The sequence below is a fragment of the Fonsecaea nubica genome, assembly GCF_001646965.1.
Source record: "Fonsecaea nubica strain CBS 269.64 chromosome Unknown Scaff47, whole genome shotgun sequence".
Lineage (NCBI taxonomy): Eukaryota > Fungi > Ascomycota > Eurotiomycetes > Chaetothyriales > Herpotrichiellaceae > Fonsecaea > Fonsecaea nubica.
Genome location: NW_019173720.1, coordinates 54,879 through 78,591, shown reverse-complemented (window position 1 = coordinate 78,591; position 23,713 = coordinate 54,879). Strand labels below are relative to the sequence as shown.

General features: G+C 53.5%; 11 protein-coding genes across 11 annotated transcripts; 5 read left to right on the top strand and 6 right to left on the bottom strand.

Annotated features, from left to right (window-relative positions):
- Positions 1–15: 15 nt before the first annotated feature.
- On the top strand, positions 16–1,632 carry AYO20_07021 (hypothetical protein; the record flags this gene model as incomplete). Its single annotated transcript, XM_022645309.1, has 1 exon — positions 16–1,632. One exon carries the CDS (start codon positions 16–18, stop codon positions 1,630–1,632), a length of 1,617 nt encoding a protein of 538 aa, XP_022498695.1.
- A 222-nt stretch (positions 1,633–1,854) lies between these two features.
- On the top strand, positions 1,855–2,574 carry AYO20_07020 (hypothetical protein; the record flags this gene model as incomplete). Its single annotated transcript, XM_022645308.1, has 1 exon — positions 1,855–2,574. One exon carries the CDS (start codon positions 1,855–1,857, stop codon positions 2,572–2,574), a length of 720 nt encoding a protein of 239 aa, XP_022498694.1.
- Positions 2,575–2,879: 305 nt separating this feature from the next.
- On the bottom strand, positions 2,880–5,041 carry AYO20_07019 (hypothetical protein; the record flags this gene model as incomplete). Its single annotated transcript, XM_022645307.1, has 7 exons — positions 2,880–3,080; positions 3,171–3,572; positions 3,699–4,068; positions 4,183–4,341; positions 4,443–4,567; positions 4,693–4,786; positions 4,890–5,041. 7 exons carry the CDS (start codon positions 5,039–5,041, stop codon positions 2,880–2,882), a joined length of 1,503 nt encoding a protein of 500 aa, XP_022498693.1.
- An 877-nt stretch (positions 5,042–5,918) lies between these two features.
- On the bottom strand, positions 5,919–7,814 carry AYO20_07018 (hypothetical protein; the record flags this gene model as incomplete). Its single annotated transcript, XM_022645306.1, has 4 exons — positions 5,919–6,365; positions 6,442–6,733; positions 6,845–7,706; positions 7,769–7,814. 4 exons carry the CDS (start codon positions 7,812–7,814, stop codon positions 5,919–5,921), a joined length of 1,647 nt encoding a protein of 548 aa, XP_022498692.1.
- Positions 7,815–8,209: 395 nt separating this feature from the next.
- Positions 8,210–9,575, top strand: AYO20_07017 (hypothetical protein; the record flags this gene model as incomplete). The annotated part of the gene is made up of 3 exons (XM_022645305.1): positions 8,210–8,317; positions 8,378–9,147; positions 9,200–9,575. The coding sequence occupies 3 exons, from the start codon at positions 8,210–8,212 to the stop codon at positions 9,573–9,575; spliced, it is 1,254 nt and encodes a 417-aa protein (XP_022498691.1).
- A 978-nt stretch (positions 9,576–10,553) lies between these two features.
- On the top strand, positions 10,554–12,059 carry AYO20_07016 (hypothetical protein; the record flags this gene model as incomplete). The annotated part of the gene is made up of 1 exon (XM_022645304.1): positions 10,554–12,059. The coding sequence occupies one exon, from the start codon at positions 10,554–10,556 to the stop codon at positions 12,057–12,059; it is 1,506 nt and encodes a 501-aa protein (XP_022498690.1).
- Positions 12,060–12,472: 413 nt separating this feature from the next.
- On the bottom strand, positions 12,473–13,519 carry AYO20_07015 (hypothetical protein; the record flags this gene model as incomplete). The annotated part of the gene is made up of 1 exon (XM_022645303.1): positions 12,473–13,519. The coding sequence occupies one exon, from the start codon at positions 13,517–13,519 to the stop codon at positions 12,473–12,475; it is 1,047 nt and encodes a 348-aa protein (XP_022498689.1).
- Positions 13,520–14,613: 1,094 nt separating this feature from the next.
- Positions 14,614–15,803, bottom strand: AYO20_07014 (hypothetical protein; the record flags this gene model as incomplete). The annotated part of the gene is made up of 3 exons (XM_022645302.1): positions 14,614–15,031; positions 15,125–15,705; positions 15,792–15,803. 3 exons carry the CDS (start codon positions 15,801–15,803, stop codon positions 14,614–14,616), a joined length of 1,011 nt encoding a protein of 336 aa, XP_022498688.1.
- Positions 15,804–16,445: 642 nt separating this feature from the next.
- AYO20_07013 (hypothetical protein) lies at positions 16,446–18,482 on the bottom strand (the record flags this gene model as incomplete). Its single annotated transcript, XM_022645301.1, has 4 exons — positions 16,446–17,414; positions 17,474–18,049; positions 18,109–18,176; positions 18,233–18,482. The coding sequence occupies 4 exons, from the start codon at positions 18,480–18,482 to the stop codon at positions 16,446–16,448; spliced, it is 1,863 nt and encodes a 620-aa protein (XP_022498687.1).
- A 444-nt stretch (positions 18,483–18,926) lies between these two features.
- Positions 18,927–22,203, top strand: AYO20_07012 (hypothetical protein; the record flags this gene model as incomplete). Its single annotated transcript, XM_022645300.1, has 5 exons — positions 18,927–19,861; positions 21,369–21,480; positions 21,569–21,633; positions 21,715–21,904; positions 22,024–22,203. 5 exons carry the CDS (start codon positions 18,927–18,929, stop codon positions 22,201–22,203), a joined length of 1,482 nt encoding a protein of 493 aa, XP_022498686.1.
- A 118-nt stretch (positions 22,204–22,321) lies between these two features.
- Positions 22,322–23,031, bottom strand: AYO20_07011 (hypothetical protein; the record flags this gene model as incomplete). The annotated part of the gene is made up of 2 exons (XM_022645299.1): positions 22,322–22,909; positions 22,966–23,031. The coding sequence occupies 2 exons, from the start codon at positions 23,029–23,031 to the stop codon at positions 22,322–22,324; spliced, it is 654 nt and encodes a 217-aa protein (XP_022498685.1).
- Positions 23,032–23,713: the final 682 nt, after the last annotated feature.

The window sequence follows — 23,713 nt, the reverse complement described above, 5'->3', positions numbered from 1 at the left end:
AACCAACTCACCACGATGCCCCTTAACATTCTACGGTTGAATCACCAGAAATCATCCCATCCGAATGATCGGATTGTCTTCATCAAACCACTTCCTCGACCGCCGGCGGACCAAGCATCCTACGACCTCGCCGACACATTCCTGCGCGCCATCGCCGCACAATGCCTGCCACTGATGAAGAACCACCACCTCTCCGTCACCACGCTGGAAGAGTACGAGCCCAACCGAGAATTCATCGGTCGGAACTTCAACAATGGTGAAATCATCCAGCTGGTGCTCCAGAGCAAGAGCGGCGGCTGGGTGCCCTTTAACATGGTGCAGATGGTCATGATGCACGAGTTGGCGCACAATACGCACATGAACCACGGGCGGGACTTTTGGAAGACAAGAAACATCTACGCGGACGAGATGAAGGCCCTCTGGCAACGCGGATACACGGGCGAAGGCTTCTGGGGCGGTGGGCGGACCTTGAATGACTTGGGCACCGTCATGGGCAACAACGTCCTGCGCAGCGAGGAGTTGGAGAGTTTGCCGCTTTGTGGAGGCACGTATCGAAGTCGGAACAGGAAACGTAAGGCTCGGAAGGACAAGCCAGAGTTGACCTGGAAGGAGAAGAGGGATCGGCGGATCGAGAAGAAATTTGGCAAGAACGGTGTGGCGCTCGGTGAGGACGAGGACGCCCGGTTGAGCCTCGAGATCAACCGCAAGGGACCGATTGGGAGCAAGCCCCGGGTAGCCCAGAGTAAACGAGGCCGGGAGTTGAGGGCTGCTGCTGCGTTGGCTCGGTTCGAGACAAACAAGAAAGAGGTCGAAGATCTCCAACCCGCTGCCGAGGAGGACACCGAGGACGAAGATGGCTACGAAGATGCGGATGCTGGCGAGGAAGATGCCCAGGACATCAACGGTCAGAGATTGCTAGACGGTCAGGGCCGGGCGATGATCCGGGTCTGCGAGAACGAAAATACACAAGACGTTAACGTCCAACGAGAATTACAAGACCTGAATACACTCGATCGTTACCTGCAGCCGTTTCGAAATAACAAAGATCACGGCAGTATCCCATCAAACGAAACGGACTACACAGACACATCCACCACACACAAGTCGGTTGGGACCCCAGCAACGCTACAAGCTGACACGAACACAGCCGGTCAAGTCTCAGGAGACAGGGGTCGCAGGAAAGAGGAGTGCCAGACAAGCGCTGCTACTCGTACAAACACCGAATCTTCGTGTCACCGCCCCAAGTCAGAGTCGACGCGGTCTACAAAGGATGCATCTCCGACCCTGATGCTCAGACCGAATACCACCTCGGTGTTCCGAAAGTCGGAATCTGACCTCGCCACCCCAGACTCCAGCTCAGCCAAAGTCGTCTCAGCCGACCCGCCCTCGGGCATAGGCTCAGGCTCAGGCCCATCCTCGCCACGACCTCCAACGATGTCCTGCCCAATCTGCTCGCTAGAGAACCCCCGCCTCAACGCCACCTGCATGGCGTGCTCACACGTCCTAGACACTCGAAAAGATCCCCGACACTGGTCGTGTCAGAGCCTGACATGCAAGAAGAGTCTGAGCGGGTATGTGAATGCCGGTGACGTGGGTGTCTGTGGAATTTGTGGGACGAAGAAGGGTGGATGATTCTGAAACATTGATCAAATGTCGGTGTCCGGACAAGTTCCATGTAAAAAGCGGCAGGTTTCAGCCTCTCACGTGATCACATGTGGAAGCCAATCAACCACGTCTCTGTCTCTTTGATCTTTGACGCGTTTTCTTGTTCTCGTCTCGTGGAAGGGAATCGCAATTCCCAAGACTAAAGTCTCCCGTTTTCCACCTTTCCCTTTTTCTAAAGTTCAAGATAAGATGAGCTCTCAACCATCGCAATCAACATCCGCATCATCATCACGCCCACCTGTGACCCTCGGACAGACCACCCATCTTGACCCTGGAGCCTACATCCGTGGCACACACGCCATCGCAGCCGGTGAACATACCCTAGTACATCCCAGAGCTCAACTGGTCGCTGCTCACGGACCCCTGTTTATCGGTGACAAATGCATCATCTCCGAGAAATGTATTATCGGTGGCCCCATTCAGAGCACAAGTGGTTCGACCTCTGATCCGGCTTCAAAGACATCAAGTGCTCCCGGAATCGAAAGCAACCAGCCTAGTCCCTTGATCCATCAGGGCGGTGCTGGTGATGTCGATGATGAGGAGCGCGACCCCTTAAAAACGGTCATCAACGATAGTGTATACATCCATCCGAGCTCGCAGATCCATGCCGGAGCAACCATCAACAAAGGTGTCTTGATTGAGTCTCATGTGACAGTACTTGCAAATGTGAAAGTCGGCGCACATGCAAAGATCTGTGCGGGCGTGACTGTGGACAGAGACGTGGCCGACTGGACGGTTTTATATGGAAACGGCAACATAAAGCGACAGAGGAAGACACAGTCGGCTGAAGAAGACCAGACTGAACTTGTGGAGATGCTGAGGCTCAAGGCCATGGACAAAGAACGAGAGGGCACAGTGGCTCTTTTGAGGGCGGCGGCTCGCGTGGCGAGTTTAGCCAAGAAGAAATGAGCACTCACTCCATGCGACGGCATCCAAACCATGATCTGTTGGGTCTTATCTCTCGTCCTTCAGCACATTGGATGAGATGAGAGTCCCTGGGCAAGGAGCAAACAATGGCACGACCCGCGCATTGGCCGAAAGGAATATCTGATCGCAAAAACAACCATATTATCAATCTCCACCCTGCCTAGCGAAGTGCCTAGAGCCCAGTGATGATAGCTACTACCTACTCGCAGTAGGCGGACCCCTCATCATCTTCGACATGGAACCATCATATTCAAGACCCTCGCTATCACTGCCCTTCCCACCGACCATCATATCACATATCGGAAATCAGGCTGTTGGCGGTCTGTCTTGCCCGCCAGATCTTCTCGCAGCGCCTCATCCACGCTCCGTCTCTGACTTTGTCCGTGGCGTTGATTCCTCTGCGCGTTCTCCCAAACGTAATACACCAGCAGACATGCAAGGAAGAAGGCGCCGAATGCCAATCCCGAGAGCGATGCCCTGAGTCCGGTCTACATGTCCGCCAGAAAAGTTATGTCAATGACCAGAGTCACCGCAGAAAACGGAGATGTACATCTGTGAGAAAAGGGGGTGGGACTTACTGCATATCTCGGAGCCTGGCTGGTCTGGAAGAACTGCGGACCCACGATGTTGCCGACGCAGTAGGCGACAAACAAGGTGGCACTGGTGACGGACCGCTTGGTAAAACCGCCGACGTTGGAACTGATCAAACTCAAGGAAAGAGGAATATTGGCCGCAAAGACGCTTCCCAGACACAGTCCCGTCATGCGCGCCGCGCGACTTTTGCATTCGTAGACCATGATCATGCCTACCATGGAAGTGAGGGTGTTGAATATCATGAGGACCAGTCGGGCTGATGGAAGGATTGTGGCCAAGCTCGACGTCAAGAGGAGAAAAACGAGCTGCGCCACGCCAATGGGCATCTGAATGAGAAGGGCATTGAGATTGGAAAACCCGAATCCCTTGACCACAAGTGCCCCAAACTAGACACCAATTAGCATTGTTCGCCCAGAGTTTCCGATTCGCGTCCGCACACAAGTCCAGATGCGTCAAGGTGCATCATAGGATCGCAAAGGACGGTAGGGAGAACATGCCGAGATGGGACTTACGCTGGTCAATCCCCCGTTGGCGAGGTTGACCGAGACAGTGTAGAGCACCAAGAACCACAACTGCGGATCGGTTAGGGCATCAACGACCTGGCTCGGAACGAAGTGATTGTTATCCAGGAGCCCCGTCTGGTTCTCGACCGTGCGCTCCAGTGCAATTCGCCGCTGCTTTTCGTCGAGGAACCTAGCTTTGTCTGGCGAGTCCGGGAGAAACAGGTACAGGAGGAAAGCATAAGCCGAGGTGATGCTACCCATGATGAGGAAGAGCAAACGCCAGTTCCCAAGAGACGACGTCTCAATCTGACCGATGCCATACGCGACCAGGCCACCAAAGATGTTGGCCAACGAGTTTCCAGCAAACCAAGCGCCTTGTCTGTATCCCCGAATCTCGTCAGTGTCTGTGAAGTCTTCTGACCAACAATCACCTGAATGGAGTCATCGCAGCCAGATCTGGAGGGACCAGGGTGGAGAGGGGACGTGTACCTACCGCAGAGGTTGTTCTTTGCGTGTATAAAACATGCCTGTGATCAAGGCAAAGCCAGGCGCAACGGCTGCTTCACCCACACCAAGGAAGAAACGTGCCGCCATGAGTCCCCCGAAGTTGTGAACTGCCCCGTGGCACATGAGAAAGCCGCCCCATAAAAACCTGCATGTCGACTCGTTAGCGGTTTCCATATGCTTGTGCCAAACAAGGGCGACGTGGGAAAGCAGATATTTCAGATACACAAGCAAACCCGGGACACGCACACTGTGACGGCGATGTATTTCCCTGTCGGAAACCGGACAAGGAGGTAAGAGCTGGGCCAGCTCCACGCGAGGTAGCCAAAATAGAAAATGGCCGAGCACCAGGAGTACTGGGAGCCGTGGAGGTCCTGGCAATACAAGCAACAGTATCAGCACATGCATCCGTCGGAGGACGACAAAAGATATGGTGCACAGCTCCCCCATCGTCAAGGGTGCACAATTTTCCGGCTGTGTCTCCCAGAGTCTGTCTTACCAAGTCCTGCAACAGCCCCAAGAGAGTCGCCGAGCTGAGAGCCAATTTGTCCATGTACTGCAAGAGGTAACAGAATCCCATCAGGGGAATCATGCTGATATCCAGATATAGTCAGCCAGGGGGTCGCATTCGTGCGGACGGAGGGCTTCGAGTCTCTCCCAAGACATATTTGCTCGAATCTTATCACTCCCACTGACCAGAAATCAATCTTTCTCAAGACCTCCCTCGACTCTGCCGGCGACGACAGGGCCAAGCTGTCTCCCTCTTGCACCTCCAGGATGTCTTTAGGCTGCATGATGATGCAGTCTAGCTTGACTTCTGCAGAGGTGGTTTTGTGGTCCTCTTTCATGATCGTGTCGGGAATTGTCCGGTATCTCTCCTTGCTCGCGAAGAACAGACAGAGAGGATATGTGGGCGTTTTCGTCTCTCAGGAATAATGATTTGCTTGAAAAATAAAACTGCGGGCACAGATGATGAATGGCAGGAGTTCCGCGTGTCAGAGAGACCACAAAAACACCATCCCAGTAATATCCGTGCAGTTGTATACGTCTTTACTTATACTTTTGCCAGCTCCCATACCGACACGCTGGATATGATCTCCCCCTAAAGGAATTTTGAGCCATCTTTGTTTGTTGTTCCTTATCTTCTTCTCCAGTCCAGAGTCGGAGAATTGAGGTGCATATTGTGGCGACTTGACTCGACTCGACTCGACTCGAGATCGCGATATGTCTATATCGTTCGATTGGGTGGCATGGCACTCTTTTGAAAGGGACCTCGAATCGAAATCCTCCTGGTATATGTATGTCGGCAAAAGCAGCCAGCGCGTTAATTGGCCACGTCGGCAAACAGTTGGAGCCCCCTCGCATCTCCACAGACTCTTATCATTTCCTCATGGAATCAGCAAACCTCTTATCGGCCACACGAGGCTAAGTGTGCGAGCCAGCCAGCGAGTGTCGCCGGAATCGATACGCGTCCCTGGGGCTGGGAGCATTCGATCATCCCGTCCAGCCGAGGACTGGCTCAGAAGGATCCGATTCGCTTACGGCGATCATCGTCGTTACACTTACATAGGAAGATAGGGCAGATGCAGGCATGTCACACAGCGAGGGTCTCGGAGACATTCAAGACAGTCTAAGGCATACACGGTTCCGGAAAATAGCCGTGCAAAGAGGGTCTCCCTCACCCCTGCAGTAATGGCGATCACGGACAACAACCTGCATGGGTATCTAATGTTGCAACAACCGCTGATCGGCTGTCGTAGCCACTGAATGGCATGTGCGATTCGCTTCCAGGAGAAGCTGGCCGAGCAAGCCTTTCCCGTCCCACACCGACCCGGGGAGTCCAAAGCTGGGGAGCAGGATCTGCGCCCTCAAGAGCTGGTCTTTCAGCCAGTCGCGATGGACCAAGTCTCTGGTCCGTATCATTGCGATCGCGAGCGGCCAGACCAGGCGGTACAGCTGCCGAGGGTCTTCTTTTACGGCCTTGTATCCAATACTGGTGACGGTGGCGACCACGCGCTGCAGCCACGGCGGATACTCGTCGTCAGGATCGAGGCACGAGTACAAGACTTGCAGGGCGTAGAACTCGAGACTGGCGTGGTAGACGGTCCATATGAGTCTCTTGGTGCCCGTGTCGACGACCCTGTCGGCCAGGGCGAGGACATCAGCGAACTCCTGTTTGCCTCAGACCGTCAGCTCAGATTTTTAGAACGACAAACCCGCCCCGAAATCAGCGCGAGAGAGGACGTACATCTCCCAGCTTGGTCAGCTCCTTCCACAGCCGTTGCCTGCCGGCCTTGTCGCTGCGGCCCATGTCCGGAGAAGCGGCCAGGTTGAGGATGCTCAGCTTCGGCTTCTGGCACAGGTGCAGAAGGTGGAGAGGTCGGTAGTTCTCCAGGTCGTCGAGCAACTCGGAGACCGGATACTGGGGTCCCCAGAGCTTGGGGAGACACGATCTGGCGCTGTAGAACAGGCCGTCGTACGAAACCGGCGAGTCCGCATCTTCCGACAGCAGATCCATCCACAGCTTCCCAGAAGCCATGCTATTGAATGCGAGATAAACGTCCATGTACCTTTGGGTTGGGTTGGGTTAGTCAGGGTCAGGATGGGGGGGCGGACACTTCTCAAGAGATAGAGAGAGCGACCAGACTCACGAGATAAAGTACAACAACTGCTGAGATGCGAGGGGCAGTGTCGCCGTGCCATGCTCCCCACGCGATTTCAGATATGGCTTGAGAAAAGATCGAATCCCCTCCAGGTGGACGTGAGACGCTCCGATGCTCTGCGAGTCGTAGAGTCCAAAATGGAGGATGAGGAACCACATGGCAAACAGGGCGTCGACGTCGTCGTCGCTGCCTTGGGAGGAGGATACGTGATCTACCAGCGCGGACAGGTCCTTCAGGGCGAGGTGATAGTGGCTGGTCGCCGAGTGTTCTAGCCGGCGGGCTCGCTCATACTGGTCAGAGGACAATGTCCTATCGAACTGGTCGAGGAGCGCTCTCGACCGGAGCTCCATGGACGCGCCGGCAATAAAGATCCTCATCACACCTGCGTACTTGCTCGCAATGTTCAAGTAGACGTAAGACAGGTTGCTCCATTGAAAAGGCTTGCCGATCCGGAGGACCATGACAGAGTTCTGGACGTACACGAACGACTGTTGATCCTGCGGAGTGAGCTGCAAGGCGTTTGAAAGGGGAATGTGCGCCGTCGACAGGGCCGAAGGGACAAGGCTCAGGGGTGATTGTACATCCAAGGCTTGTCTAGGCGTTGGTGATGATGAGGTGACACTCAACCGGGTATCATCGCAAATCACGCTCTCTGTCGAATGTGGACTCGCGTGAGATGCGTCGGCGGGCGCGAGGAGCCTGTTGGGTGGAACATTGACCGTCGAGACCCTCGTGCGAGCTCGTCTCACGGGTTGATCCCAGTCGCACTTCAGACGAGACTTGGAGCATCTTGCACAGACGGGCCTTATCTCGTCGCATTTGAGTTTTCGAGTCCGGCAAGTCGCGCAGCCTGGAACGCGGGATGGTGTCTCAGCGTCAAGATGCTTGCACCACGCCGAGGTATTAACGTACCGGTTTTGGAGCGAGTACCACGTTTGGGTGATGCAGTGCTGTCCATGATTGTTTGGTCGCTGAGTGAACAAATCTGAGAAACGAAAGAGCCGGTCGAGGGAGGCAAGCTGAGTGGCTGACTCGGCTCTCGCTTAGACGGAAAAAGGCCATTCTCCCTTGATGAATGGCTGAATTTGCCGACTTCCGGGGGGTGTGATACTAGCTTATCGCTGGCGGCGAGAATCCACGACGTGTCCGGCCGAATGCTTCATGGGCCGCAGCCCGGGGCTCTCCATTGCTTTCCAGCCGTAAGGCTGAGCTTATATATATATAAGTGAAGGCACTGATACCACTGAGAGATGAAGGAACAACAGTCTATCCCATCACCAAAGCGACTAGCATCCAAGTCGAAGAGCGCAGTCACATCGAGACCAACATCTGTAAGGGGAGAAATTTCCAAATATGACGACTCCGCAGAGTGCAGAGCCTTTGTCGACAGAGGAGCTGCACAAGAACATCTCGGCATATATCAGCAAAAATGAAGAGCACCTGGCCGACATCTGCAAGAAGGTCTGTCTCCTCTTCTTGCCCATCCACCAAAGAACCTGCTACTGACGATCCCATGTCCAGATTCATGATGATCCAGAGTTGAACTATCGCGAGTTCCACGCCCACGACAACATCTGCGATCTGATGGAAAAGCTCGGATACCACGTCAAGCGACACACTTACGGCCTCGAAACGTCTTTCGAGGTGGAAGCTGGACATGGAGGACAGCTTATCGTCTTCAATGCCGAATACGACGCTCTCCCGGGCATTGGACATGCCTGTGGACACAACCTGATAGCCACCAGCTCCATCGCGGCATTCATTGCAACGGCCGAGGCACTCCGGGATAGTGGGCGAGAAGGACGAGTTCGCCTGCTGGGAACACCAGCTGAAGAGGGCGGTGGTGGGAAAGTGCGCCTCATCCGAGCAGGTGCATATGAGGGAGTTGATGCTTGTTTGATGGCCCACCCATCGGGTCGCATGCCTGTGAATATGGACGGTGTGGCGGCAGGCAAGTGTCTTGCACGTCGACAAGTCAAGGTCACGTTCAAAGGCCAGAATGCCCATGCTGGAGTCATTCCTTGGAATGGGAAGAATGCACTCGATGCGGTTGTTGCGTCGTACGTCAACATCTCGTTGCTACGGCAGCAACTTGCTCCCACAATTCGGGTGCATGGAGTCATTCGCGAAGGAGGAGCGGAGCCCAACATCATTCCCGACTCGGCCAGCCTCGAATATTTCCTGCGCGGCTCAAGTTTCGCCGAGCTTTTGGAGCTTTCGGACAAAGCAAAGGCCTGTTTCGAGGCCGGGGCCCTGGCAACTGGTTGTCATGTTGATTGTGCCTGGCAACTGTAAGTGTCTTCTTCTGGACAAGCATGACATGATATTGACGCGAGTGGGTAGGGACAATGACTACAAAGATCTGATCACAAGCCTGGGCATCGCACGAGAATTCACGAAACATATGGGTAGCTTTGGTCGTGAGTACCTGGAGAATGCGGGCGACCAGATCATGGGTGGCTCGACGGATATGGGCAACGTCACATACGAGGTGCCTGGCTTCCACGGTGTCTTTACCATTGGTATCGACGACCCAGAGGTTCAACCACATACCCCGGCATTTGCAGCTGCAGCGGGGACCAGAGTGGCCTTTGAACGTGCTCTTGATTGTGGCAAGGGCATGGCAGCGACGGCCTATGGTTTGCTTACTCGACCCGAACTGATGGCGGAGGTGAAGAAGGACTTTAGGGAACAAATGAAGCCGGGAGTGAAGCTGTGATCGACCACTCGATCTAAAGCCACTTGTCTCGGCTCTGCGGGATTCTCAGATAATGAGCAGATAAAAGCACATTTTGTTTAAACGCAGTTGCAATATACTTGAGTGTCACACGGCGGCCGCTTCAATCAATCAAGTAGACTTAGGGTTCAACGCAAAAAGACCAATCTTCTCATGTCTCATGCAAAGATAAGAAAATCAAAGAAAGTGGATGTTGTCGCGTCAAGAGTGTCTGTTTGCCAAGCTTTTGACTATTCCCAAAGAGGATAAATCACCTAAACCGGATCTGGTACTCGTTGCTTTCTTCGTCTCCCGTTACCTATTGCTCACTGCTCTCTGCAAATTTGGCAGAATAGGTCGTGAGTACTTGATACTCGCCTGTACTATTGGTTCGGTGGAGAGCCTCACGGCTCCCAATGGCGAGGCTTCGGCAATGAGGGAATGGACCTAGTGACACGACACTCTCACCCCATCCACATCATCACAGACCAACACAAGCATGAGAATGCATACAATTCCTGCGGCACTTACGTGTCACATCATCTACCCTTGATCGTCCAACTTGCAGAGCTAGACAGGAAAACAAGACCAGGATCTTCGGGCATATGCCGCGATGCACGCATCATGCAGAGTAACGAAATGGTGCGGAGCACAACCATGTCTCCTTGGAGAAACGGCCTCTCTTTGGGGCAAGACCCAACGCAGACCGAATCAAGGCAGGGCAAGGGGGTCGACTGTCACTCCGAATATAGAATCAGGAACTTTCAGTGATCTCCGCAGTATGTTGGTCAGAGCCATCTCATGATCTTGGAAACGTCATGACAAAACCGCATTCTGACGCATACGAGATAGAGACTTGTTGAAAACCTTTCTGGAAGTACCGACAAGGTTGTTCGAGTCTGAAAATTGCCCGGGGTTGACGACTTCCAATATACGACGCTGAGGTGGTCTCACAACTTCATTCATTTGCCGGAACAAGCCATGCCTCCAACTTATCCCGAGATCTTGAAAGTGCGGTACTCCTCTGACGACACTTCGCTCCAGTTCCCGGTCCACAATCCGGCGACGGGTGAGATAATCACCAATCTCCAAGCAGGGACGCCCGTTGAGGTCGACGCCGCCGTTCAGGCTGCTCAGAAAGCGTACGACAACGACTGGCGCTGGCGATCTCCCGCAGAACGGAGCGCCTTGCTCTTCAGATGTGCCGATGCTTTAGAGCCGCACAAGGACGAGCTGGCTGAGTTGCTGTGCCTGGAGAACGGAAAACCCAAGCAGGACGCTCTGTCCTTTGACATCAATTTTCTCGTTAACATCTTTCGCTTCTTTGCCGGCATCTGCGACAAGTTACCGGGTGAATTCTACCAGAGAGGCAGTGTCAATGCGACCGTCATCTACGAGCCGTTCGGGGTGTGCGCGGGCATCCTGCCGTTCAATTGGCCTCCAATCCATTTTGGCGGTAAGACGGCCCCAGCCCTCGCCGCGGGTAACGTCATGATCATCAAGCCCGGAGAGCAGGCCCCCTTGACGGTGCTCAGGATGTGTGAGATCATCTCCCAAGTCCTGCCGCCTGATGTGGTCCAGGTTGTGCCTGGCCTGGGGCCAGAGGTACCTGCGGCGCTGATCAAGCACGATCTTGTCAAGATGGTGTCTTTTACCGGCTCGACCGTGGCTGGCGCAAAGGCGGCCGAGACAGCCGCAAAAACCGTGACCCCCGTGGTCCTCGAGCTGGGAGGTAAGAATGCATTCGTCGTCTTTGACGACGTTGAGGACCTCGATCGCGCGGTCGGAGACGCGCTCGAAGGGGCATTCTTCAATAAAGGCGAGGCATGCACCGCATCTTCGAGGATCCTCGTCCAGGAAGGGGTCTACAACCAATTTTGCGACAAGCTGGCTGCCGGGGTGAAGAAGCTGAAGTCCGGGAACGGTCTAAACCCCACCACCCACTTGGGGCCGCAGGTCAGCAAGGCTCAACAGCAGAGGGTGCTTGGATACCTGCAGAAGGCCAAAGATCTCGAGAAAGAAGGAAAAGTCAAGATCGCGGCACAGGGTCAGCTACCAGAGGATCCGGCCTGCAAGAATGGCTTCTTCGTGCCGCCCACCCTCATCACCGACGTGACGCGAGACATGGTGATTGCACAGGAGGAGATGTTCGGCGTGCTCGTGACGGTCACGCCGTTCGAGACCGAAGACGAAGCCGTCGACATTGTCAACGAGTCCCGGTACGGCTTGACGAGCATCATCTTCAGCCGCAACAGCGAGAGGTGCTGGCGCTTCTCTAAAAGGGTGGATGTCGGCCTAGTCTACGTCAACAACTACTTCCGCAACATCCTCGGGGTGCCGTTCGGGGGTGCCAAGGAGACGGGCTACGGGCGCGAACACAGCATCGGCACGCTCAAGGAGTGGTGTCGCGCCAAAGTCATCAACCAGCCGAGCGGGTTCGGAGAGGTGCCGAGATGGAGAGTGGTCAAGGAGTTGTATGGAGTGTGAAGCAGGAATATCGCGACACACGATAGTCTTCCCCCTCTCAACCCAGCCTGTTTTATTTTCGCACACGAGAAACGCACACAGACATGGAAGTAATATGGTGAAATAGCATCCGGAGCAAAGTATGCGCGCCCTTTGACATACGACTCGACGAGTAAGTAACCGTAGGTATATAGATATGCACAGAATGAGTGCTGAACAGCGTGACAGCGTGACAGCCAATCGGCTTCTTGAATAAGGTTATATTCATAGTGAGCTAGCTCCTTGGCACAGAGCTTGGCACATATAAGTAGGTGGTGGTGCCGTGGTGCCTCGGTGCGACTTGAAGCAAAAGTTTCTCCCCTTTCCCCCCTCCACTTTGATGGCCAATTCTCCCTATCCTCACACTGCGCTGTCGCACGAGTGACAAAGCTCTCTTAGTACTCAAACTTCTGACCGACCAACTTCTCGCTCAATTCCCACAGTCGGTCCGCCAGTTTCGGATCGTGTGTCCAGGCAGGAGACTCTGCAATGTGCCCATCGCTCAAGAAGATACCTGACCCGTCCTTGAGGTTGGCCGGGCCGAGGCTGTCGTCCAGCCCCGCGACCAGGTGCGTCGCGCAGCCCTGGTCGACGGTCTTGAACTCGGACTTGAATTTCTCGACGATGGCCGCGAGCGTCTCGGGATCGTAGTGGCGGCTGAGTTCGGTCATGATGGCGCCCGGGTGCAGGGCGAAGCTCAGAATGCCGTGTTTCTCGTACAATCGCGCGGTGAGGCCGAGGGCAAACAGCACGTTGGCCGACTTGGACTGGCCGTACGCCACGGTGAAGTTGTAGGTCTCGCTGGGATCGACGGGTCGGCCGGTCGCGGCCAACGCCGCATTGTCGGGCTGCTCGGCCTCGGGCAGGCTGCTCATCTTCTGGTCGAAGTTGATGTCGGAGAACCGGACCGGGCTGTAGGCGATACCCCGGGAAGAGACGTTGACAATGCGCGTGCTCCCTTTGGGGTTGGACTTTGCGGCAGCCAGGATCTTGGGCATGAGCAGGTTTGTGAAGAGGAAGTGGCCGATGTGGTTGGTCGCGAATTGCAACTCGATCCCCTCGGGGCTGAGCTTCCGCTCCGGGATGCTCATGATGGCGGCATTGTTGAAGACGATGTCGATCTTGTCGACCTGTGCGTTGGAGAGGATGGAAGACGCGGCACGGCGGCATGACTCCTGCGACGAGAGGTCCAGCGGCACCGCAATGTACGTCGTACCCGGCGACTTGGAGCGGGCCTCGTCGATGATCTCCTGGATCTTGGACGGCGTGCGGCTGGCCAGGATGAGCGCCTTGGGCGCGTGTGCGCTGAGGATCTCGACCATCTTGCCCCCGAGCCCGCCCTTGTTGACACCCGTGATCAGGATCGTCTTGCCCTTGATGGCTGGTGCAAAGATCTCCGCCACCGAAGTCCCGGTGGTCGAAAAGTCAAACGAGTGTGCCATTTTGCTGTTGATTTTGCTGGAACTGAATCGTCTTGTTTGGATACCTTGGAAAATACAGCTAAGTCTGATTGGTTTTGCGTCGATGCTGCAAGCAAAATCCAGGGATCTGATCTCAAGTCGACGTGAGAGTATATGAAACTGGCGGACAAACATTCCAATTCGTCCTCCCCCCAAAAGTCCAGAGACTCCGCGCCCTTTTATATACCAGGTCCCTACTAACATGTATGTCCTCCTATCTACATATGATATGCACGAGGGTATGAGCATAAGGCTGGAACTCACGTTTCGTTCCTTCCGTCCAATCGCCAACTCGTCATTCCAGCCGGAGTTTAGCAGCCAGATTTAGCTCCGGTCACGAGGAGACATAAATCCGAGGTTCCATGGCTGTGTACCGAGTAACTCCCAGTCCATGTCACACAGTTGCAGGTCGCAGGTCACAGGTCGCGGGTCGCAGGTTGCATTAACTAGAGGGGGCGGTTCGTCCCGGTCTGACAATAAAAAAGACATTGGGAGCTGAATTCGTGGTGTGATGGCTCCTTTCAATGTACGAGGTACGGATATATGTATCCGCGTGGCGTAGTGTTAGGTTTCAACGCATGCGTGTATCTTTTATATATTACTTGTGTCCATTACCATCTACGTTCAGGAAAGGGGCTGCGATGAAGCTGCTTTGATCAGGCGTATGGACGGAGAGTATCGAGGAGGCCTGGCCGAGTACACATGGGGAAACTGCTGGAGCACTCAGTGCCCTGATGTGATTTCTGCGTGTGGCGGAAATGTACTCGAGCTTAGAGACTCTTTGTTGATCGACTCCCGACCCAACCTAACCAAACCTGTAGATCGGATCGCGTGGGCTGGTTCCACCCGTTCTTGCGGCCTTTAGTTCCGCCACTATTGGCTCATTTTATGCACAGAAAAAGGGTGATCTGGACCAGTCAGACGTGGTATTCACTAAAACGTTTTACATTTAATTCACTTTCCTAAAACAGAATCACGGAGAAGACTCGGCATTCATGGCTCTGCCCCCTTACCTCCGCACCCCTTTCGCATTATATTCTGGCACAGGTGAATAAGTACTCCAAGCATCCCGCGTCTCATTTCTTCTCCTCCTCCTCATCCAGCCCCAAAATATCGGGTACCGGCCCCTCAGGGACAATGCCGCTCGGGTTCAACATGACGAGACTCATAAAGTAGTGGCCCTTGATATGCTCGAAGCTGGTGGTGCTTTTAAAGGCCTCGACTTCCCAGTACAGGTGCCTCACCCAGCGGTGGAGGTGTGGGTAGTGGGTGCGGATCATGGCGCGGTTCGTCTTGAACAGGGACACGTAGACGGGGTCGAAGCGGATGATGGTCACGTAGAGGCGGATGTCGGCTTCTGTGAGGGACGCGCCGAAGTAGTAGGGTCCGTCGCGGGAGGCGGAGGAGAGGTCCTGCTCAGCTCGGTCCAGTGCGGCGAAGAGAGCGGTCACGGCGTCGTGATATGCGGTTTGGGTCTGCGTGAGGCCGCATTTGCTGGGGGTTGCATCAGCTTTTGGTCTTGGGCTTTGCGTTCGAGAAAAAGAGGAAGAGGCTTGGACTGGGGGAACAAAAAGGAGCTGCACTCACTAGACACCGTTGTTGATATTGTCATAAGTCCATCCATTGACTTCGTCGATCTTCGCCCTCAACTCTCGAGGATAGAGGTCGACCTTTCTCCTCTCCTCGGGCAAAAGTTGGTCGAACTCGGTGTACAACATGCGGATAATCTCGCTGCTTTCATTGCTCACGATCGACTCCGTCTTCTTGTCCCACAGCACAGGAACCGTGAACCGGCCTCCGTAGTTTGGTTCAGCCTTGTAATAGAGCTCCTTCACGCGCTTAAATTCCGGGTGCAAAGGGTCTGGAGTCACGTCCTCCATCGGCAACGACTCGCCAGGCTCAACGAAGCGCCAGCTGTTAACAGAGGACATGTGGTAGTGGACCGATGTGACGGAAATAATCGACTCCAGGCCCTTGAGTCGTCGAACGATCAAGGTCCTGTGAGCCCATGGACAAGCATATGAGACGTAGAGATGGTATCTGTCCTTTTCAGGAGGGAACCTCGCGCCCGGTTCACTTGAAATCCAGTTGCGGAACTGAGCAGCCGGTCTTTGCAATTCGCCCTTGCTGTTGAACAGCGTGGCCGGCAGGGCTTTCTCGTCTGTGCTCTGTTGTCGAGTGAAGTCATCACTGTTAGCACCATCTATGTGGCAGAATCCTTTTTCGTCATCTCGCATATCAAGCTCAGACGTACCTGGATAGACATGGTTTGGGATTCCACTCTGCTTGGAAGAATTGGCAAGTTGTTATACTGCTATTGCGAATCTTGACCCGAGGTCATGGAAGTATGTATTGAGAACTACCCACCAAGAATGCATTCGTTCAAAGGAAAACAATGCGGCTTGTCTTCTCACTTATACCTACTCGTGTTAAAGATCCAGGATATGTAATCAGAGATTTCATCGTGTGCCCTGTCTGGGTCGAGCAATAAAGCGGCAGTATCGCCCGCACTTCCGCAGCGATGAGAGATGGGCGAGAATCTAACGTCAGGTCCATTGAGTGAAAGTCAATGGCGATCTTGCTGGGATAAGGCCAAGCAACAAAAAGGCATCATTTCCGCTTTGCTCAGCCATTGTCAAGCCTTGATGGCATTGGTGGTAATCCCCACAAATGCTTCTCGCCCGATAAGCTCGGACGAGAGGTGTACATGGTCACGTGAGGACCTTGCTGATTAGTGGAAGCTCTACAGTAAGCTTAGCAATGTCATGGAATTGTTGTGGGAGTCCTTCACGTGTATCGCGTTGGCTCTCCAAATCACGCTATGACCTCTAGCGTGAGAGATGGGAGGCTGGCTATTCAACACAGAGTCACCGCAAGCTGTTCGAAGATGCTTCTAGCCCACCAGCCCTCAACATTTCAGCTTGATTCCTTTTCGCTTTTCCTCTTCACGATGTTCGAACATGACTTGAACTCCGACAAACAAGGCAGAGCAGGCGCCGAGCATGAAGACGGCACCTTGCCAGGAGCCAGCAATCCCATTCACAAGCCCCATCAATCCATCCAATCCTACAGCGAAACCGACTAGGTTGGCGGCCATCATCATCAAGATGTTCAGGACTGCTCCAATCCCACAAATGACGCGGTATGTATTCGGACGATTCTTCCATTTTGATGCTGGAAACGCCATAGTTGCGAGAACTTCCGGTAGCACGAAAAGCACAACCAACCAGCCCCACAATAGGAGGCGGAGTTGGATATCGTGCCACAAGGCCACGAAGGTGAAGACTGCTAGCATGTTGAGAATGCCGCGCACGGTGCCTGAGCCGCCACCAGGACCTCCTCCAAGGGGTACGTAGACGTAGCGAACCGTCCATCTGTTGAAGCTTCGGTGCCACGAGCGCCAAAAGCCAAAAGCCGAATAATTATCGCTCATGCATCGAACCATGTTTTCTGGTGGGTCAATGCCATCCATTAAAGCCCAAAATCTGAAAAACCGCCAGGGGATCATTAACTTTAGCCAGATGTGGTGCAGATTAAAGTAGGCGAGCATGCTGAGTTGAAATGGCGTATATACAGACCAGTCCGGCGAGGCTTTGGAGATGGCAACCATGTAGGCAGTGTGTATGAGAAACTCCATGCAAAACATTGTGATCAGAAGTCTAATCCCGTAGAGCGCGGTTCGTTTGGTCGTCACGGACGGTGGCCGATACGTGGATTGGGAAATATAATCATTGAAAGTCAAGATCGGACCAGCCAGATAAAGAGGCGGATATAATACATAGGCGAGGTATGTACGAAATGAGGTATAAGCTGATGCTGGAGCTGGCATCTTGACTCGATCTCTTTCGGAGAGTGTAGACGCATCGAGTTGCTTCTTCTTGACATTGTCAGCGTATCGTCAAGAATAAGAGCATCAATCAGTCATTCACAACATACCTCAATGGGGCTCCCTGCTCTCGAACGATCCAACGACCAGTAATAGTCAAAATTGAAAGAGATCATGCGTAACACAGTAATGTTGAAAAGAACCTCCCAGCGCGGATTTAAACCTCCGTAAGAATCCAAGAATTTGCTCCAATCAGCCGCAACGGGAAAGAAAGGTATAAGGGCCTCGGCCATGACCGAGTATCGGTAGCCTTGAGCAAGTTCATTGGCGAAGAGAATGGCAACGTTGAAAACCCACGTCGCTACCGGAATCGTGTCTCGGGGAAGGGCAGTGGCAATTTTGAAGTTGATGAACAGGACGAGCAGGATTTTGAAGATGGAGGAGCCGTTCAATGCAAGAATGTAGATCAACGCAGAACCAAAGTCGAACGCAAGCCGGTGTCGAAGCCGGGATTCGGCTGTGGACTGGGCAACAGGAGACGGCGCATTCGTGCTGCCGTTGGTAGTTGGTGGACTGGGAAGAACGAGACGTTCATAGGCCTGGCGAAGAAGAGGGTGCAGAATAACTAGGGCTGCCAAGTATGGGAGGTTGTCTCGAAATCCGGCGTACTGGCCATCGGAGTTGTCCTGTGATCTATATAAGCCTCGTAGTTCACATACACTGGTCTGTGCATTCCTAGACATACCACTTTCCGACCGAATAGCCAACCCGGAGAAAGAAGATGCTCATATTTGGAGTAGTTTGGGGAATCGGCTATTGTTCAGGCCTGTCAAATTTCTTGTCTTGCTTATGGAGGTTGAGTTTCTTACGCTGCGATACACTGACTACAGCCCAATACATCTGTGGGACGCAAAACAAGAAGACAGCCAGATACACATAAAACTCGGTAGTCCTCCATCGTGGCTGTGATGCTTCTGTAGGCTGTGTCTTTCCATCTCTTACTGCCTGCTTGGAGGCCGCTTCATTGACAGACTTTAATGGCGTTGAGGAGGAATTCGTAAATCGCGTGTCGAGGGTATCAAGGGAGTACAGGTCGCGGAGGGATGACAGAAGGGTCATGTTCTCGTATGCATGCTGCGTTCCTTTGTAGGACGCTTCAGCGCTTCAGAGAGGCCAAAGAATCGTGGGATTCCTGGAAAGGTGTCCTGTACTTGCAATCGCTGGGTGCGCGTCGTGTGTTCTGGACAGAGAAGTCAATTCTAGGCCAATGAAACCCCGAGCATTTGCCCTGTCGCCTGCGCAAGAGGGATAAGGGGCATTAGTGTCTTGGCAGCCGTAGGCGCTCAATTGCCCCCCGCTTAACTCCCCTAGGCACGTTATGGAAACTCAACGGTCAAAGACATCCTCTTCTGTGTCCCCTCACGTCGCTACCTGGATAGGTGACAATTCACACCGGTGACATTTACACCTGATCTGTATTAATGCTCGTTTCTCTGAGATCCTGGTCATGAATCTCGCACATCCATTACTTGAGCCGCCCAAACTCCTCGTCTCAACAACGGCATGCCTTTAATTGAAGAACTACCAGTCACCACCACAGCCCGTGCCTCACATGGCTGGAGTTACGTTCCCGACAATGTTGCCCCTGTTCCTGCCCTCCAGCTGGGTTCCCGCAAACGTGGTCGTGAAGGAACGGTAGCACATGCGGCTGCTCATAAGCTCTCGGCGAAGCAAGAAAAGGCCATTCAACAGCGACTGAACGACTTGAATAAGGAAAACTATCGCGATGCCCACATCCCAATACCGAAACGAGAGGGTGCAAAGGGAAAAGAGAGGAAGACCACACAAAATGTAAGGCGGATTCTCGCCTACAATAGGACGTTCCAGCATTATCTTGCAGACGAAGAAGCAGGGGTGAATGTTTATGGAAGTGCTGCCAACGTACCTGCCGCCACGGTTGCTAGAGGTCAAGCGAGACAGGAACCGACGCAGAAGACAGCAGCAGACTCTAGGAAGCGCAGTGCTGCTGCGAACGATACTCCATCAACCACTGCTCAGAAAGGATCTTCGCGCCGTCGGAACTCGTCTAAAAATGCCAAAACCACGCCTGTGAAGAATGCAGGGGGGGAGAGAGGCAGCACTATTGATATCGAGATGCCCGACGCGCCTCCACCTACGAAACCCCCAGAGCAGACCTCCCCAACAATAACTGTCAAATCCACCCTTTCCACTGGAGAGAGACCGCAGCCTTCCTCATCACCTTCAGCTAGTCAAGGCCATCTTCCATCCTATGACCCAGCTCTCGACCGCGATCCGCTACTCCGTACGCTTAATCTTCCCAAGATGCCATCAGAACGCGTCATGCAAGCCCTCCTGTCCGAGCCTTCGCTGACTTACGTTGCCGCGCGGGCCAAACCACTGGATCAAAACACGGCGGGTGATGGAGGTTTCGCCATGCGCACGGGAAACAACTCACTTATGGCCAAACCCCAGCGCTGGTTCTGTTCTGTATGTGGTTACTGGGGCAAAGTGAGGTGTAAGTATGGATGTGGAGAGCGGGTGTGTGGGTTGTTGGATTGTTGGCGAGGACACGAAGCGGTTTGTACACTGGCGGCAACAGGCTACTGAGTTGAGGGTCTCCCTCTCACTCTCATCAGCATGTGCGGCATCTGCACACTTGTCACCACTTAGCTGAGACAAGGCTATCCGGTCTCACGTGCGCATGCGATGATGAAGCCATCCCAGCGGCATACTCATCGCCGGAAGTGAATCTGTGTCCTATGTCTCCAAATACCGGATTGTCGGTATGCTCCAGCCGCTGTTGACACTCTTAGAGACGAGCCGTCACTGCATAACAAGATCGATGACGATCTTCCTCCCTTCCGTGCCGTGGTGTGCGAACGTCCGTCGCTCGATCCAGTCCCCAATTGACTTCCAGGAGCGATGAGCTGCTCCGCCAACAACGCTCGAGCGAGTGTCAAAGCGCACGACCGCCCGTGATGCTGGTACACGAGGAATTGTTTGGCGAATTGTATGGCGTGAACATGCCGTGTGCGGAAAATACCGATCTCAAATCTGCAAGGTGGAAGGGTGAAACCAGCAACACCTCTACTACAAATTCCATCATGCTAGTCATATCAACCATGCCAGCCATGTACCTTACGCAACCTGCATAGCTATCTAGGTACTAGCCACTGCTGCCAGGTACGAGAACATACCTACATACCTACATACCTCCTAGTACTTACGAGTACCTAGGTATATATATGGTAGCATTCTATTATTTCCAGCATCCATCAATCTCGTACTTTCCCCCGTTAAAACCAGGCATCTACTCTCTGCCTTGCTAATCTCACGTTGGTCAGGGAAATCATAGATATCATCGCATATCGTACAAGTGAGTCAGCCTTGTTCGTCGTTCATCCGTCATTGTAGACTACAATCTTAGGTGATAGATTGACAAGGCTACCTCGACAGGAAGCATTGTCTCCCAGCAATAACAGTGAGCCGACGCTCTATCCTAACCTCGGAACAAATCGAGTCACCATTGTAACGAGCATACTGCCTATAGTATCTGCATATAGTGTGAGCCACATTCTTGCAGTTCTCTGATACAGGGAGAGTATCAACTTCCTCCCTACCGGAGATGCCTGCGGCGCGTGTAGACTTCCAGACTATCAACAGCCCCTGCTCTACAGTAGATCCAACGGCCATCATGCCTTATCTTCTAAAATTGCTATCGTCCATATCTCGGGCAACGGCTCACCGCTGGCAAGATTTTGCGGTTCGGTACATAGATCTGTAGGATTGACGATGTGTAGCCCACTAGGCGGGTCAGGGGGTGGAGCAACTCGTATATGTACTTGGCGGATTCATATCAACACAATCCGGCTTGTCTTGATACATGCAAAAGAACACTCTACGGCCTCTCCAATCTCGGAAGACCAACATATGAATATCTCAGCGGCCCGGCCTGTGTAGCATGATCGACTGACGCGCGCACAGCATGGCCTACTATGACGTTGACGCCATCTTGACAGACTCGCAAAAACTGCCCTGCACCTTCGAACTGGACGTGCCTGGCCTTGGATACTTGGATGGTAATGCCGGTGGGACGGTCAGTCGGGAGCCAGAGAATTCCTGTGTTATGAGCAGATGCGCAGGAAGATAACAAAAAGACCCCGTTCGCTAATACATCGTGATAGATCAAGGCGGGCACAAAGATCGATCTGCCCATGTGGCTAGGTGTCATGCTGGCGGTGTCAACCGGGTGGGTATATATATCTATCTCTACGCGTCTGCCAGGCACCTTGCAACGCGTGAGAAACATCTGACGGTGTCTCTCGTCTAGGAATACGCCTGGCGCTCAACGGCTCGTCACGCTGGATTTCCCGGCGCCGCTTCAACAGCGCGTCATCAACGCGCTCAAAGCAGACCCGAAGACCGTCGACCTGCGCGCCCAGGCGCCGCACTTCTACGCTCTCGGTGCCCGGATCATGGAGTTGTTCGATGATCGCGCGGTGCTGGATACCTTGTTAGATGTAAGTCTAGGTACTCGTGGCTTTTCCCCTGCCTCTTACGGGCTCAGGCGCCTCCGTCAACCCATGGCGCCCAAATCCACGCCTGAAACTGATGCGAGAGGCGTTTTGCGCGTGTCTAGACATTCAAACAACGAGCGGCAGAGATTGCCGATCAGGCACATAACCCCCGAGGCGCATTGGGCGACGGAGCAGAGTTTCTGAGAGGATTGGAGGAGAGTGAGCGACAGCTATTCAAGGCGGCACACGAGGGTCCCAAAGCCGTCAGAGCTTGGACGCAGGACTTGAAGAAGAATACTTGAAACTGTGGACTTCAAATGATGAGACAGGCACGCTTGTACGCGACATGACAGATTTATGCGGTGTCAGCAGCAGTTGTAACGAGGAACAAACGATGGCTCATATCCCTGCAAGATATTCTCAGCCAACACCCCCGGCGGCTTCCTTGACCTTTGCTTGCTCCGGAGGCTCATCCACGAACTGCGGTGGCGCGACTTCATCCTGCAGGAAACCTGGGGTACTCTCGCCGATACCCATCTCTTGCTCAAACATCATATCCTCACCCAGCGCCTCCAGCTCGGCATCCAACTCGGCCTCGTCAACTTCATCGGGTACATCGTAAGCGCGGCTTATACTTTCGTTGATCTCGTTGCCAATCTCCATCAAATCCGCCATTTCATCCTGCATCTGTTCTATCTTGTCAATGTTGATCTTGCCGTATTGTTGTTTCAGCGCTTTATTCGTGGTCTTCATAGCATCCACGGTGGTCATGACGTTCTTTAAATTATCTTGCATCACTCCGGCCTGTTCCATGTTCCATGACTGCTGCTGGAGTTGGTCCCGTTGTGATTCGTACATTTTGCGCCGTTGTAGGACTTTGAGGGCTTTCTGCTTTATCGCCTGTTTCCCGGGGCCGTCGCGCATTTTGGAGAGTTTCTGCTGGTATGTGGAGAGTTCGGCATTGATTTTGGCGAGCTTGACATCGAGAGAGTCGATCCTCGTGTCTACCTGCGGCAAGGGTCAGACCATCCCAAGCTGTCCGGCGAGGGGCAAGGACAACCCACATTTTGTATAGCACTGTTCAAGGTCGGCTTGGGAGCCGTGTTTTTTGAACCAAAGAGTCGATTCATCTTGTGTGAATTCTTGAATTACAGGGTGTGCCCATGCGCGAGAGTAAACATACAGGAAATGTCGTGTTTGTGCTCGAAACACTCGAGTGCCTTGTAGATGGAGCAGCGATGCAGTGAGAGAGTTGCCTGTCCAAGTTGGGCTTCTGGAGCGTCATTTCGCTCCGACATTTATCCGGCGGCACCCAGCCATTATCCCACCAGCGCCCATCTGGCATTTACAATTCTCTCATCTCACTCTGCGTGGTGGTCTTGTACTCTGTTCAAGCATCTTCACTATGCGCCATAAATGTTTGAATCATATCAATGTTGTTTACGACTTAGCAATTTCTGGTCGCCATACTGAACAATGCTGATTAACAATGTGACAGGCCGAAGGTGAGGAAAGAAGGGAGACCAGGGGTAAGGATCGTCCCGCACGAGATGCTGGTGATTGACTCAATCGATCTGCAGATGCGCAAATTGATAATTAGCACAGGAGCCTCATCCTTATGCTGCCCAAAGCATTGCCAGATGATCCCGGAAATATTGCACGTGTCCTTGCGGCGCCCCTTTTTTTGCCTCGTTCTTTGTGCCACCTCATCTGCATCTGGTGTAACGCCTCCCATGCGCCTGGGCATTGTCATCATTTTCACTTGTTAGTGCTTGGGCCGGTTGGATGGTTGGGCTTCAGTGGGAACCGCTA